Consider the following 15,729-nt stretch of genomic DNA (forward strand, 5'->3'; position numbering starts at 1 on the left):
ATAAAAACAAAAACAAAAACAAATATGTGTAAAGATAAAGGTAAAAACGAAAACCAAGGTAAATTTAAACACTTTACTTATACATATATATAAGGGCAAAGGTGAAGGGTAGGTAATATGTTGATGAAGAAAATGATCAACATAAAAGTAAAAAAAGATGAGGATGAGTATACCGATAAAAGTAAAGATGGAGATAGGGGAAGAAAGATTAATATAAAGGTAATTAAAGAAGAAAGGATATAGAGAGAGACGCAGAGACGCAATCTGGGAAGTATTTTGGGATTTTAGAGATTTTCGAGATTCTTGATACTTACCGATTAAATAATCGATATTTTCATCGGTTTTGTAATCGATATTTATCGATTTTTACTGATTTTGTTATCGATATTCATCGATTTTGTTATCGATATTCATCGATTTTGTTATCGATAATTATCGATTTTGTTAGCAATGTTTATCGATTGTGTTATCAATATTTATCGATATTTGTTGATTTTGTTATCGATATTTATCGATTTTGTTATCGATTTTGTTACCGTTATTTTCGACTTTGTTAGCGATATTTATCGATTTTTTTATCGATATTTATCGATTTTCTTATCGATATTTATTGATTTTGTTATCGATATTTATCGATTTTCTTATCCGTATTTATCGGTTTGTTTTATCGATATAAATCGATTTTGTTATCGATATTTGTCGATTTTGTTATCGATTTTGTTGTCGATATTTTTTATTGATTTTCTAATCGATTTAGCTACCAATGGTATTATCGATGTTGCTATTGAAATTTTTATCGAATTTGTCTTCGATTTTGTTATCGACATTTTGATGGACGTTATATCGATAGAGTATGAAGATAATGGAAAAACAGAATAACATGAAGTTATTAAAACGAACAGTGCTAGAGGTACAGATCTACATTGATAGAAAAAAAGCGATAAAATATAACCTTAATCAAAAGCAGATGTGTGTATGTATAGATAGATAAGTAACGTAAGTTTCACTTCTACAGTGTGGCCCAGGCGCTCTTATTTTTTTCTATTTAATTCTTATTAATTGGAAATAGAAGTTTCTTTTCGGTGCCCTACCGGTTTAAATATCGATCCTTTTTGTATCAGGCAGGCTTTTCAAATAATTTAAGAACGTTTCCTTTTATTCCAACGACTATGAGGTGTCACTTTACAAACAAACAAGTTGATTAAAACCGGAATTGTTTCCATGACAGCCAGTTCTACGTAACCGGAACCACCCAGATTTATATCTGTCCAAGGAATTTCACTTCAACTTCATTCGCTAAAAACTTTTGGGGATTTGTATGCTGCTACAACTACAACATCATTAAAATCGGAATATGGGAATATCTGAGGTTTCACATAGGGAAAATTTTGTTTGTTTAATTTGCTGTAATCGACTGACCGCAATACCACAAAAGCTGAAATTTTAATATTTTGTTTAAGCGGATTATGTGTTCATAACTTTTGTATATGCATATTTGTATGTATATAGTAACATAATAAATGGGTACGTGTACCATTACTCAAACCCCTAGTCTCTCCTTCTCCAGTAGTGAAGCCAGTTGAAGCCTTGTTACTCGCATCATGCATACATCATCCGAGTCAAGCAGTATGTCAGCATGGCTTCCGTAAAATGTGCAATAACATCTCGGCACTTAAATCGTGGGCTTAACCAAATTCGCTCTTGAGAGAGATGGTCTTCGTGGACGGAAAGTCCCACAGTGACACTTCAAGATATTGAAAATTCTTCTCTTCGTCTGTTAGCGATGGCCTGAAAACCATCTGAGTGGTCGACATTCATCGGTTTCGTTTCGACATCAATTCTCCAAACCTACACACGGTTTATTAATTTATTTCTATCGAAACTGCCTCCTTAAATTGATCCTGTTTCCCTGGTTTCTTACAGCGATGACTGCTGTTTTGGCGTCAAAAATGCCTTGTATAGCTTGTGTTTCACAGCGAAAAGGTTATCTCTCAAACATTTCCTGTTGCGCTATACGGAAACCTTTCGAAATCAAGGGTGATGCTTTTTACTGCCTGCACGAAGGAGGTGGTCTTAGCATAATATGCGTGCTATGTTCAAAGGCAGAAATCCGGATATATAGCAAGTAGAGTAGAGATTTTTAGAGTACAGTAAGGTTGGAGTTTTCTGTCGAGTCCAAGTGTGCCTCCATATGCGGAGGCAGCCCGCTTACCTAACCTAACTTAAACTAAGGTTAGAGTTGTTTTGAAAAAGTTCACTATTTATAAATAAATATCGTTACCTTAATATAGAAAGGCCCTATCTAAAATTTGTGTGTCTTTAGAGAGTAGGTACAAAACTTTATTAAATACCCAAAGTTCTTGAGTTGAGAATTTCTTCAAAATACTGGGTTTAATAAACACTGAAACTTATAGTAGTTGTATTTAAATTCTATTAGGCCGTTAGTGAGTAATCTACCGACCTTTGTACTAAGCCGAATTTCAAAAGAAAATGAGATAGTGCGCGCCTATCTATATTAAGGTAACGATATATTAAAAACAATAGAGTGTACCTCAAACAGGTGACTTATGTAAGCAAACTATATTAAAGACGTTTTATCTTTTGCTTGCTCGCTAATATTGAAATAAACGTTTCAAATTTATTTAAAAACAAAACTGCTTTTATTTGTATTGAATTGGGGGTTTCTTTAGTATAATGTATAAAAAATTGAAGCTGTAGTTAATTTTAAGGAACGCTTCAATAAAAAATTAAGAACTAACTTAACTAAGATGGGATCCATGTAAATACATATACACATGTCATAGTGCATTAGCTGAAATAAAAACTTAAACTGAACACAAACAACGACTTGAACTCATAATAGAGTTATATATATAAGTGTCATAACTAGTGCATTTCGAAAATGGATGCACTAATTTCTAAGTAATGCTACAACTATATACATATACAATACATACACTAAACTACTAATGTAAGTGTGCACAACTATGTAAAAGTAACTATATTAATATTTCATAAATGTTTCAGCCGGGTTTTATTTGCTGAAATCAATTATATACGAAACGACATTAAAAATATATAAACACAAAAAAGTAAAATAATCAAGACTTGAGAATTCAACGTGACGATAAAAATTAGTTATATGACTCAAAGTGAAGCATAGAAAATATTAAGTAGTAAATAAGACATGAAAAATATGGCTATAAATGTTCATAAACAGTCGTGTATTACGTATAAAAGTAAATAAATAAATGCCACGGATTTGGTAGTTACAATTTGTAATTCTCAGAGTTACAGACAATGGCAACGGAAAATTGTTGATGCTAAGTACGCTGTTGGAATTCCTTCTACTTGAGAAGTGTTGCTCACTCCTATCACTCCATCTAAACTTTTGCAAACTTTAATGCAAGGAAAAATAACTATTCCTTAGTCTAATTTTGTTCTTTTAACTGGCTTAATTTTTGGATTAAGACTTATTTAAACTGGGCACTTAGAATAAGTAATGAAAATATTCATCAAAACAATCGCTCGCGTGTAAATCATCCTCATCCTCGGGATTGCAACGCATCGCTATTTTGTGCGCATTTGAGTAGAGATCATTTATGTCTAGGTCATCATCTGCAAAACAGGAATTATCATAATAAGATCACCTTATGAGAATTTCAAACTGGCTCACCTACCTTTGTATTTCTGCTTTCTTGCCAGGCGCGATTTCGATAGCACCGCCTCATCCGCAATGTCCAATTCAGTGGCAGCACTGCTACGCGAATACCGCACAGGCGGTGTAAAGAACCAATAGTCACGTAGGATGCCACGAAAACCGGGCATCTCGCGGAGGAACTGCAAATCTTTTGGCTGCTTTGAGAGCGCTTTAAATGCCCGCAATTGCAGGCAATCCACTTGTGACGTGGAGTTTATCAAACGCACCACCGACCTGGCAGCCGTTGAGCAGACCATAGCATACAGGTTCACTTGTGGATCCAGTGGTATATTTGTATAGGCGACACCCAGTGAACGACGATTAAGGTAGAACTCCAAGGTGCCAAGCGCACGGTCCAAACAAGCACCGACAATACAACCCTGTGAGAACTTCTGACCATAGGGTAATTGTACGCCATTGTGCTGGATTTTGCCATTGTAGGAGAGCCCCCATGACTGGACATTGGTGCCAAGCGCCGAAACAAAATGAAACTGGAATTGATTAAGTTCAACTTTGTCGGTGCCAATACCGAACATCTGGAAGGAATTGAGAAGCGAGAATTAAATTAAATATAATCGGCTGCGAGTTGCTGATAATTACAAAAATAGCTGCTACTTCATACATACATATATGTAGGCATTAATAAATAAATATGTGCGCTTAACAACTAAGCAAAATCTTAAATTGTTTACACGTTCCTGTCCTTTTTTTAAAAACAATGTCGCATCTTTTATGTACAAAGTACTCCTTATCAGCCTACAGCTTTTGTACTTTGTATGTATAAGGCTTACACGAGCTGGATGCACAAATAGGGTTTTAAATTTACTACAGAGCTCGACAATGAATCAAAACAGCAATATAGTAAAAAAAAATACAAAAAAAAAAATACTTATGAAAAGATAAACAAACACTCAAAACTGGGGTACGTGCCATTCCTGTAGGCAATTGCGCGCTAGTGCAAGATACTTTGTGTTCCCTTCCTTATTTTTCATGCAATATCATCCTACTTAATTAGTTACACTTATTTGATAAGATAATGTAAAGTAAATTTGCAAATAATTATTAATATAATTGTACATATTGTGTTGTAGAAGATATATGTATTTATCTTCTGCGTTGCAGGGTGTCGGTTGACATTGAAATCGAATAAGTGAGGCGTAAATTAATTGGATTGCAACGAGTAATGAAGTGTGAATTGCGTCCAAGTTGTAATTTCTTTGTTTGCAGCCCTGACTGACGCTCAATAAACAGCTATTCAAATCGATTAGCAATAAAATAAAATAAAAAAAAATATATATTTTTTTTAAATAGCAATAGCATTCTTATTTGCATAGTTACCACTTCGAATATTCGAAAGATTTAATCAGTATCGTTTGCTGACGCACTAAGAGTACTAAAGCGTGATACATTTACTCTAAATTAAGTGAAATTTGTATAGTATAAATCGCGCCAATTTCATCAATTAGAACATATGTATAAATTTAAATTGCCCTATGCAGAAGATGTCCCATGTATTTTGACTACATTATAGAAATAATACATATGTACATATCTATATGGAATTGTTTTGTTAACGACTTTAACCATATGCCACCGCCTTCAATTGAAAGCAATTGACTGTCTTCTAATCAATTTCCCTCACCCATATCCGCACGTAAACATTTCAATCTCAAGTTTAGGGAAATAAGAATTAGTTTGAGATGTGAGCGGGAAGCATACGCGATTTGAATAAAAAAGCTTTAGGTTAAGCTGCAATACCTGTCTTTTGAGTGGACAGGATTTTCTAGGTATTAAGAACAAAGCGAACAAAGACCCACAAAAGCTGATATGAAGTGTGAACAGAAATTACATTGTATGTATGTTAAATCTTTGTCTACAGTGCATTTATGCATATCATTTTCACACTTTTCAAAAAATAATGACACATAATAGTAGCAGTTGCTTTGACGCATTCAAGCACCTTCCCACGAGTGGGGTCTACGTAACCGGAACGACGCGGATCGATATATGTATGTATGTATGACCAAGGACTGCTACTCCAGCTAATTCCCCAAGTCTTGTGAAATTATTATGCTGTTCCAGCAACAACGCAGCCAAGCACCTTAAAATGCTGAACTCTGTAGGATGCATACCTAAGGCGCGCAGAATTTATTGATAATGATTTTTTAGCTCGTAATTACTATGCCCGCAGTTTCCGAATTTCTTTCTTTGGGATGTTAAAAAGACTCCGCTGAATCGGAAATTTCAGTTTCAATGATATGGTGGAGTTCATTGTGCTGAAAACGAAGATTACTTGATTTCTCAAATCAATGCCCTTTTCAAAATAGACGGTACTGTTTTTATTTTTGCTAAATTATGCCTATCAACCCTTTGTAAATTGTGGCAATTTATGATTTTGTTTGAATTCAAAATTCTGTTATCAAAGAGATGATTTCAAAACAATTTAATTTAGATGCCTTTAGCTTTAGTCATCTTTTAGCGATTTAATTTATCATGATAAGGAATAAGTGCACTAAGCAAGTGTGAACATTCTATTTTGATAACAGCGACTAAAAGTATTGCTAGCTTGACCTATGCTTATCAAGCAGGCAACAACAAAAACGCATAGAATATTTCGAAAGAGGCTATTGGGTATTTTCTTATCAATACAGCATAAGAGAAAGAACTCCACTGACGTATGTATGTACATAGTATGCAAGCGAAAAATTTGAAAAAATATCGCTTAAGCTGCCTTTACATGGGCGATTTTTTGACAGGCGATAATCGCCTGCAAAAGTTGACTTGCTGTCTACTTTGAGGCAACCGATTTTTGAATCACCATTTACATGAGCGATTTTTCCAGAGCAATGTTGAATCGCCTCATGTAAAGGCAGCTTTATGAAGAAAAATCGCTCGTGTAAATGGTGATTCAAAAATAGCTTGCCTCAAAGTAGACAGCAAGTCAACTGTTGCAGTAAAGGCAGCTTTACCTTCCATTCGCGATTAGCCTCATATGCTTAAAGCACTTACATATGTATACATGTACTTATGTACATACTATGTATCGAGCCCTAACCGCCGAAATAACTAAGCGCCATTTTTTTTGCATTTAAATAAATTAATAAAATAAAAATAAAGAAATTTCTTTTTGATGCAGAAATATTCCTAGAGCATCTAGATGCATTTCTGCATACAAAAGAATATTTTGAAAAAAATGTCGCTTACGTTATTTTGGCGGATAGGGCTGGGTATGTATGTATGTACATACATATGTGTATGATTAAAAAATAATCTAAAGCAGATATTTTTATAACAAATAAAAATCAATAAGTAATTGCTGTTTTCAACGTCTAGCTTTCGACGTTTAATCACCAGCAGACAATGGGCCCAATATGAATATAACAAATTATAACCATAAACTTTTAAGTAATCAATGCCATTATAAAGTGGACAAATACGAGAAGTGTGATAATTTAGAATAAAAACATTGCAAACAAAATATGTATATGTACATATCGCTCATTTACTTCAATAGTGTCATATCTCAAAAAAGCGAAACTCGAGAAAAACGGCTTTAAAGTTTTTTAATTTACATATCGAGGGTTTATATTCAATACCTATCTCTATCTCTATCTGCACTTTTCACAAAAATGAGATTCTGCTATAAAAATCTACCTAAAACTTAACAATCATCGGTGATATTATATTAATCCTAACCTTGTATAAGGCTTGACAGAAGAATTTACTATTAAATTGCAAAGTCAGAATTAACAACAATGATGACAGGTAAGTCTCAGGTGGGTTCTAACATCACAAGTAGTTTTTATGAAAATTTCAGATAGAGGGTATTATATAAGCCCCCCCATATACTCAAATAGTAAAAATTAATATATATTTTGTTCTAGTGAGACACTGGTAGTCGATACAACCTTGAAATTTTAGCGGTAATTTTTGCATACTTAGCTCAATATTTTTTTTTTTTGGATCATGACACTATTGAAGTAAATGAGCGATATGTATATGCATTATGTATATATGTACATATAAATTTTTTAAATCAAACAAAACCAACAACTTTAACGTTATAAGCTGTAAATATATTTTGAAGAACCACAGGTGAGCACTCTGCAAAAATTTTAGGACCAGGTGGTCCACTGGGTGGTATTTCTAAAGTATGAGCAACAGGACCAGGATGCGTACTAGTAACTTGTTATGCTGACCTTGACCACTTCAAACGTAAAACACTGATACATGTGTTGAACACCATCTCTTCGTGGCCGATCGCCAATATGACTAGGTTGCCGAATGTGCCATGGTCCAAAAGGAGTAGTTGTCTAGACGGTTCCATGTTGTTGTTGTTGTAGCGGCTACAACAACCCCGCCCAGATCGGTTGGTATCTCAGTCGTTGTCGTCAAGTTCCACTAACGGCAACCCTAGGAAGCGTGCAGCTTCTGTGGGATTTGTCCACAGGGACAAGGCCGTTAGGGTTGTCGGGTTTTCCGGGCATGCGAAGAGATGTTTCGAGTCATGTGGGGTCTCTCCGCATGCCGGACACTCATTCGGCACATCCTCATTCAACCTACTCAAGTAGGAGNCCATGTTATGTAGTGGTGGTCAGGTCCAATGACATCGCAATGCTAATGTACCCATATTTTCTCCATATATTTAGACCATTTTGGTTACTAGTTTTGGTTATAAGATAGCGCGGTCGTGTACTAGTACTTAACCTAGTCCCACTTTTTGCAGGGTACGGATATGCACACACATACACAACTGCATATACATACATACATATCTAAATGATCGCATTTAAACAACGGCAGCACGCTTTGAAGACGTGCGCTTGTGCGAAATCAAGTGCAAGTTAACGAACCAGATTTAGAGTTTTTTATATGTAGAAATTGCGAATAATTATACCCAAAATACAAATTGCCTTCAAATATGACCTACTATTCTATTGCATATAGGCAAGCGATCGATTAAAGTGATAAGTCTATGTACTGGACGGGTGATGTGGTGTTATAATCTTAATAATAGAATATTAAATAACCCCATGTAATATTAATTAAATACAATGTGTAATTGTATATGAATAACGACATAACTGAAAACTAAACAGAACCCTTACTACTGTTCTCATGCCTCTTAATTCTTTTCTAAGCCATGTTTAATCAGTAAGATATAGGGATTACTAAATTAAGTAGTAAGATAGATTAGACATGGATTAGAAACATGAGGTCCCTAGTGTGTAGGTGTGTTTTTGAGTTATGTATTTATTGCAGCTTCGGTAAGCAGTGCGCGCTTCCACTCCGCAGCACCTGGGTTCAAACCCTGGTCAAAGCAACATCGCAAAAAATATAGAAAAAAGGTTTTTTCTTAACAGCGGTCGTCCCTCGGCAGGCAATGGCAAACTTCCGAGTGTATTTCTGCCATGAAAAACAGCTTCTCATAAAAATACCATCGCCGTTCGGAGTCGGCGTAAAACTGTAGGTCCCTCCGCTTTGTGTGACAACATCAAGGCGCACGCCACAAATAGGAGGAGAAGCTCGGCCAAACACTAACATATGTGTAAGCGCCAATCTATTATTATTATTATTATTTATTGCAGAGGACCACGGATACATACACAATTTGTAATACATAAAACATAAAAATAGAATGCGTCCCAAGCATAACTAGCATGTACATATGTATATCTAATTGCCTGTTTTTAACAAAATGTTATTTTTGCTCTATCAATGCCCGGGAAAATGTTTTATACTTTTTAATTGCTCAACATTTCAACATTACAAGTACCTACGCAAAATACTCACCACATCGGTACCCGCAAGTGGTGTTATGATTCGAATCTCCCAAAAATGAACCATACCCGCTTTCAACGGACGTTCACTGCGAACAATTGCAGTGCCCTGACTATAGGTGGGATGAAAGGTGATGTCAGCGCCAACAATTAAAGTGTCACTGGTTTCATTTTGCTCCCAACTCCACTGTAGACCATTGGGTTCACACATAGGGACTTCCAGTTCCTCAACGCTATTATTTATACTGGTGCTGCTTGTTTTTTGCTTTTTTTCTGTACGCTCCCCACAATTACATTTTACTAAATCTGGTATATGTCCTTTATAAGTAGCAAGCAGGACACTTTGAGGAAATTCACAATCACAAAATGGTTCAATGGCACGCTGTGTAGCGTCCAATGCATATTGGCGACGATGCGACATTTTTTGTTTTCTGGAATGTTCGGTATATGCACGTTAGTGCTTATGCTCACAATCAAAAATCTATGAATGGACGACTAATATCTAATGTTGGCCAAGATGTGCACAATAACACACACAAACACGTAAGCATGCACGCACGCAGCGAGTGATCATTTACATATGTACGCGTGGAAAATTCCACACAAGCACTTTGCCGGAGTTGGTGTTGTGGTTATTCGTTAGCGCCCACACAGAAAACTTTATAACAATTTGTAATAGCGTTTTTATTTTGTCAAGTCAAGGCTCGGTCCAAGTTAGCTAGCTACTGCTCGTCACCAATTCCGTTGAGCGACTGTGCTTATGCCGGTGAGTTGACTTCGGATGAAACTGCGGCTGTTGGTGTTGATTTCACACGAAATTACACACATATATTATCTCTGCATACGCTTCGTAAATTGTAAACAGTTTATACGCTAATGTTTAAACAAAAAAAACCAGCTGTTGATTGGTTGTTGATCAAAAAAGCTATTGGTGCTGTTGGGGGCGAAACAAATGCGATTTTAATAAATAAATAGAAACTGGAATATGCATTCACAGCTGTTTAGCAATAATAGCAACTCTGCGTATGCAAGAACAGATAGGTTAGCGTTTATCGATACGTGTACTATCGATAAAAATATAGCGGCCGCTAAGATCGCGAGAAATATGCGTGAAATAGATAGATGTGACTTAATTGTAAACACTTTTAATGCACATTACCATTTTCTTTTAAGTAATATGGTATTTTTGTTAATTTAACCACGATAAAAGATTTATAAAAGTAGTAAACATCCCTACTAGACAAACCTGACGGAAACTAATACACACACACCAGTGAACCAACACAAATGCAAGTATGAACATAATATGTGTATTTATTTATATGTGTAGTTATTTATAAGTTATTTAAATATTTTTGTATGTGAAAATACACAGAAATATGAAAAAAATTTAAAATAGTTTTTTGATCTGATTGATTTATACATCAATCTGATGAATCAGACTTGACTACTTATTGCATCAGTTATGATTAATCAGGGCTGATTGATTTATACATCAATTTGATTAATCATACGTGACTATTATTTACATCAGCTTTGATTGATCAGATCTGACTGATTTATACATCAGACTGAGTCATCAGATCTTAGTGAGTATTGTATCAGTTATGATGGTTAATACCTGACAAAATTGTCCATCAGCTCTTATTGGTAAGATCTGAGGAATCTTTCCATACGAGCTGAGTTGATTAAATAAGGCGAGTGAGTAGTGCAAACATATGTTGCTAATATTTACAAATACGGCTAAAACCCACATGTTAAAATGAGAGGCAAAATCACACCTACAGGAAAGTATCCATCAGATTTTTCAAAACCGCTGTAGAAACCTGATGTATAATCTGAGGGGTTAATACTCCAAGGCTGATACTCAGATGATTCATCAGTGATCACTCAGTTGTCCCGTAGGGATACGAGGGTTGCAACTGAACACCAAAGTTGGTGCTGCCAGACGATTTTAATAATGTCAAAAGTAATATCACAGAAGTTTTGACGCCACATTTTAGGTTTAAGGTAAATTTGGCTTGGAAAAGGGGCTGAACACCTCTTGCCTAGAAAACATTTCTGCGTTATCCTTCTTTCACATAAAGCGAAGCGCACATTGGCGCGATTCTGTCGTTGCGAATCCGCAAGCCCAAAAATTACAACAATGCTACCCATACATTTTAATGCGCTAGCGCACACTTGCACGATTCCGTCGCTGCGAATTTTTCGAACATTCAATGTTCCTCTTTATTGACGCGTTCGAAATGCCTTAAATACAATACCGGCGAACGGCAAACTTCGCCGAATTGGGCGATGCTGTCGTTCACCGTTCGCCCAGCTATTTCGCCTACTTAAACAGAATTAGAGCGGTAGCGAAAACAGCTGATCCCATTTGGTCGCCTTTATAATTTGGGTGACCATATTTAGAAAAAACTAAACCATATTTAGAAATGAGGAAATGATAACAAATATAAATNGAAATAAATCTATCGCCATGAAACGCCGCCAAGCGAACTTCGCATTTCGCATTTGCTGTGTTCAATTTCATATGCGTGCGGGTGTTCTAATTTTGACAGCGCGAATTTCGCTGTGGTGAGTTCGCCTTTCGCCGGCATTGTATTTCAGCTAAAACGCGGCTTGCAGCGTTTTGAAGGCGTCAAAGAAGAAGAAGAAAGGTGTCACAGCAATAAAGGCAAAGAAAAAAAAACGTGTAATGTACAAAAACTAATAAAAACGTTCGTAATAATAGTATTTTGTACGATTTGGGCACGCCGAGTGCGAAAATACACGAAATAAAGGGAAAATTGAGTGAATTGTACATCGGAAATCGACGCGAAAAAATCGCTCAAGTGTGCGCACGTTTGCGGATTCGAAGTTAACAGCCGAATTCGCAACGTATTCGCAACGACAGAATCGCGCCAATGTGCGCTTCGCTTAACATTTTAGATTTAGTTAATTATTTTATCCATTAATTAATTAAATTTAACTTGATTCAACTTAACTTAATTTAATTTTACCTTCTTTGGGTTTTCACTTTGCTTTACATGTACATTAGACCTTATTACCTTACATAAAAAAAAAAAATTCTCCGACCACCAATGAGTCTAAAGCTGCCTTTACATGAAGTGATTTTTTAGGCCATTCATCATCGCTGAGAAAAAATCGCTCGTGTAAATGATGATTCAAAAATCGCTTGCCGAGGCCGAGGAAGCAAGTGGTGTCGATAGGCGGAGTACACAGTGCTTCTTGTGTCAGGGTCGTAAGGTTGAAGGTGCATGCGAAAAGATGTTGGGTGTTGTGTGGTCTTTGTTCGCATGCTGGGCCGATATTTGCCACCTTTGAGTTCCGCGGTAAACTGCCGACCAGAAAGATTTTGTAGCTTTACATTTCGTGGTTTCCACGCAGTGCTTGCTGTGACGACCATAAAATTATCTGTCCAGTAGTTGTCCATATATTGTCCCAGCAACTTCAATGCCCTCCCTGCGTGGAGAGACGACCTTAAGGATGCCCTGACAAGCCAACTCATCGCTGTTGCAGTTTTATGGAAGATCACAATGCCCTACGACCCGAACAGGTCAGGTATTCCCCAGTCAGTTTCGATCGTATCATAAGTGAACCTAGAGTACCGTCTGGCTATCAGAGTAGATGTTCACTTTTCAAATAGCGTACTATGTACACTGGAGCATAGCCAGTCAGCTGTCTCTAATATAGACGCCACCTCTGGAAGAAAAACGCTGAAGAAATACAGCAGGACTAAAATGAGATATACAGAGAGTTCTAGTAAGAACTCACCTCCTTCAACTCTGCCGTAAAAGTGCGAACTATCCGTAAAGAGGTTAATTGGATCTCTATTCAAAAGTCTGCCACTCTCCCATGTGTATAGAAGGTTCTTGAGGTGTGAAGTCGAAGTTTAAAAACAGTACCTATTGCTTATAGGCCGGGTTGAGGGAAACCCTCTTGCTTCTCAGCCTGTTGGCGGACCGTATTACGGCAGCTTTACACTCAAAATCTATGACGTTAAGCAATAGAGCAGCAGTGGCTTTTACTAAAGGACCCCAGCTTGACGGCTTTATTTTGGTTTCATATAGCTAATAATTTACTTTTGGAGAGAGGCCCCATCTCCCCCATAGTGCTCTTGCAGTCGTATAGAGCAACAGATGCCTTTCATATCCGCTCCTAAATATTTGCCTTCTAGGAAAGTTTTCGGTGGAGGACCACGCTCAAAATCTTTACTCTTTACACCGATCGAGGGAAGCTTGGCGTTAGTTTCTTTTGAATAGGCCGAGCACCGTCTTTCCAAGAGTAGTGGCAAGTCCACAGCTAGCGGATCAGTTTGTGAATAAATTTAATTAGCCCTGCATAAGATCATACATAGTGTCCTAAAACTTTACTTTTCAGCTCCTCCAGGTCATCATTTACCCAAGATAATCCAGATAAAGCGTGAGTATATTCGACCTCGGCAGCTCGCGATGATGGGAGCTAGCCAGAGGCACGGCCACAAATCTTTGCATTTTGCTGAAATAATGCTATGCGGTTCCGTAGGCTGGAAAAGCTTAAAAGAGTAAATCACCCAGAGCAGTCAGCGTTTGTTCAGTAGTTCACCAAAAGAAACAAGTATACCAAACGAACAGGACTCCTCGCGCCTTCCACGTTTTCACAGAATTTTGTCTTATGTCGGACTAAAAGGCACGCGGTCCGATCTTGCGAAGTTCCCAATCGGAGTGTAATCCACTCAGCTCAGCTTTATTAAAAAGGCGTCTGCTGGACACTTTGAGCTCCGAGAGCTCCATCGTCCACCAGTACGATTTAACTTTACTTTTGACAGCGCTGTTACATGCAGATATGAACTTCTTCACCAATACATCAATTGCGCTTTCCGCAAGACAAAAACCTTTTTTTCAGCCGAACGTAGGGGTTCGCCGTTTGTCATTTTTCGTCATATTTTCGGCATTTAAAATCGGATCTTAAAGTATGCTGTATCGAGTTTTGATCTCAGGGCGATTTTTTTTTGTTTCAAAGGTCATTGACATCGAGTATCCTTACCGACAGTTCCTACTACCCTAATGCATCAGTCAGTAAATTAAAACTCTCCAAAAGTTATAAAATTTTTACTGAGAATGTTTTTGGATTAAACTATTAAAAAATATTTAATGCCGAATGTACATACATAGGTGTTACCGAAAAATTAAAAAAAGGAGACCCTTAAGAAGAGCAATTTTTGTTTTTTTTTTTTAAGAAATTGCCTTGCAAAAATTCTTTATACTCAGCGAAGTACATTCAAAAAAAGGCCGACAAAAAGTACGTATTATTGTCCGCAGAATCCGAGACTATGGTAAAAGCATGCATGTCCCATTCACAAAAATTGACTTCCAGTCAGTTTAACCCACTTCAAGTCGAAACCGGAAGTCGGTAATTTGACCAAAAGATAGAACCAGTCGGGTAATTCATATTTTTTCGTTTTCCAATAAAAACATTTTCATGTCGGTCTAATTTAAAAAAATGGACTACCGGTCAGTTTTACCCCACTCCCTTTCGAAACCGGAAGTCGGTAATACCACCAAAAGATAGAGCTGCCCCGACTTGGTTGTCAATAGTTTTGCGGTTTTTAATAAAAAAAACGTTTCCCTCCATTTTAGAGGGGATGGACGGGTTGTCTAAAACACCATGTATATGTGTATTTACATATGTATGGGCTAGTATCCTTATTAAGGCAAATGGAAAACTTTGAAGAAAGCGGCTTACTGTGCCGGATTTGTTGTTTTTTGCTATATCTTTGCTTGGATAACGTTTTTCGCTACTCAATGTATATTTGTTCAAATGTTTTCTGTTTAAGATTTTACTCTCTAAATTTTCCCTATAGCATCATCTAAAGAAATGCAAGTAAATCTAGAAAAAAATATTGGTATTTTTCGCAAGTTGCCCTGTAAGAATGAAATGACTTTTATTCTTAAAAAAGTTCTTAAAATTTACTGAAATAAAAAATAAAAATTTACTTAAATAAAAATAAAGTGTATTAAAATATTTAATTTCCAACTTAGTTTTCGGAAAAATCCAGGACTTTTGGAAACTTCGGGCTCGGGGAGAAGCACCTCCGAAGACATCCAGGAATTGAGCGCTTGAAGATGTGTAAAAGAGCGAAAGGAAATTGTGTTAAGAAATAAATGAGTTTCATTTAAGCGCTTTTGGACAAGTACAACAAAGGACACCTGGTGCTGGTAGATTTCGGGCGGGCCGACAAAAACGCAGCTTCCTTTATTGACCCAACCT

The 15,729-nt window shown here is 36.6% G+C and overlaps 2 protein-coding genes across 3 annotated transcripts in view; both read right to left on the minus strand.

Moving 5' to 3' along the window:
- The window catches only part of LOC108368054 (inositol monophosphatase 2-like), a 29,420-nt gene extending 21,378 nt beyond the window's left edge, over nt 1-8,042 (minus strand). The window contains exon 1 of the mRNA XM_017622805.1: nt 7,752-8,042. The gene's annotated coding sequence lies outside the window, so the exon portion shown is untranslated. The remainder of the gene's footprint in view (nt 1-7,751) is intronic.
- On the minus strand, nt 2,638-10,453 carry LOC108368053 (SPRY domain-containing SOCS box protein 3). 2 transcript variants are annotated; one of them, XM_017622802.1, is made up of 3 exons: nt 9,494-10,451; nt 3,681-4,236; nt 2,638-3,618 (listed from the first exon to the last, which is right to left on the minus strand). In XM_017622802.1, exons 1-3 carry the CDS (start codon nt 9,899-9,901, stop codon nt 3,491-3,493), a joined length of 1,092 nt encoding a protein of 363 aa, XP_017478291.1. In that variant the 5' UTR covers nt 9,902-10,451; the 3' UTR covers nt 2,638-3,490. The 2 variants fall into 2 exon arrangements, with proteins under 2 accessions (XP_017478291.1, XP_017478292.1); XM_017622803.1 differs by having other exon boundaries at nt 3,527-3,618; nt 3,677-4,236; nt 9,494-10,453.
- Between the last annotated feature and the right edge of the window lie 5,276 nt (nt 10,454-15,729).

The sequence above is a fragment of the Rhagoletis zephyria genome, unplaced genomic scaffold (assembly GCF_001687245.7).
Source record: "Rhagoletis zephyria isolate East Lansing unplaced genomic scaffold, Rhagoletis_zephyria_1.1 Rzeph_scaffold_02937, whole genome shotgun sequence".
NCBI classification, from domain to species: Eukaryota; Metazoa; Arthropoda; class Insecta; order Diptera; family Tephritidae; genus Rhagoletis; species Rhagoletis zephyria.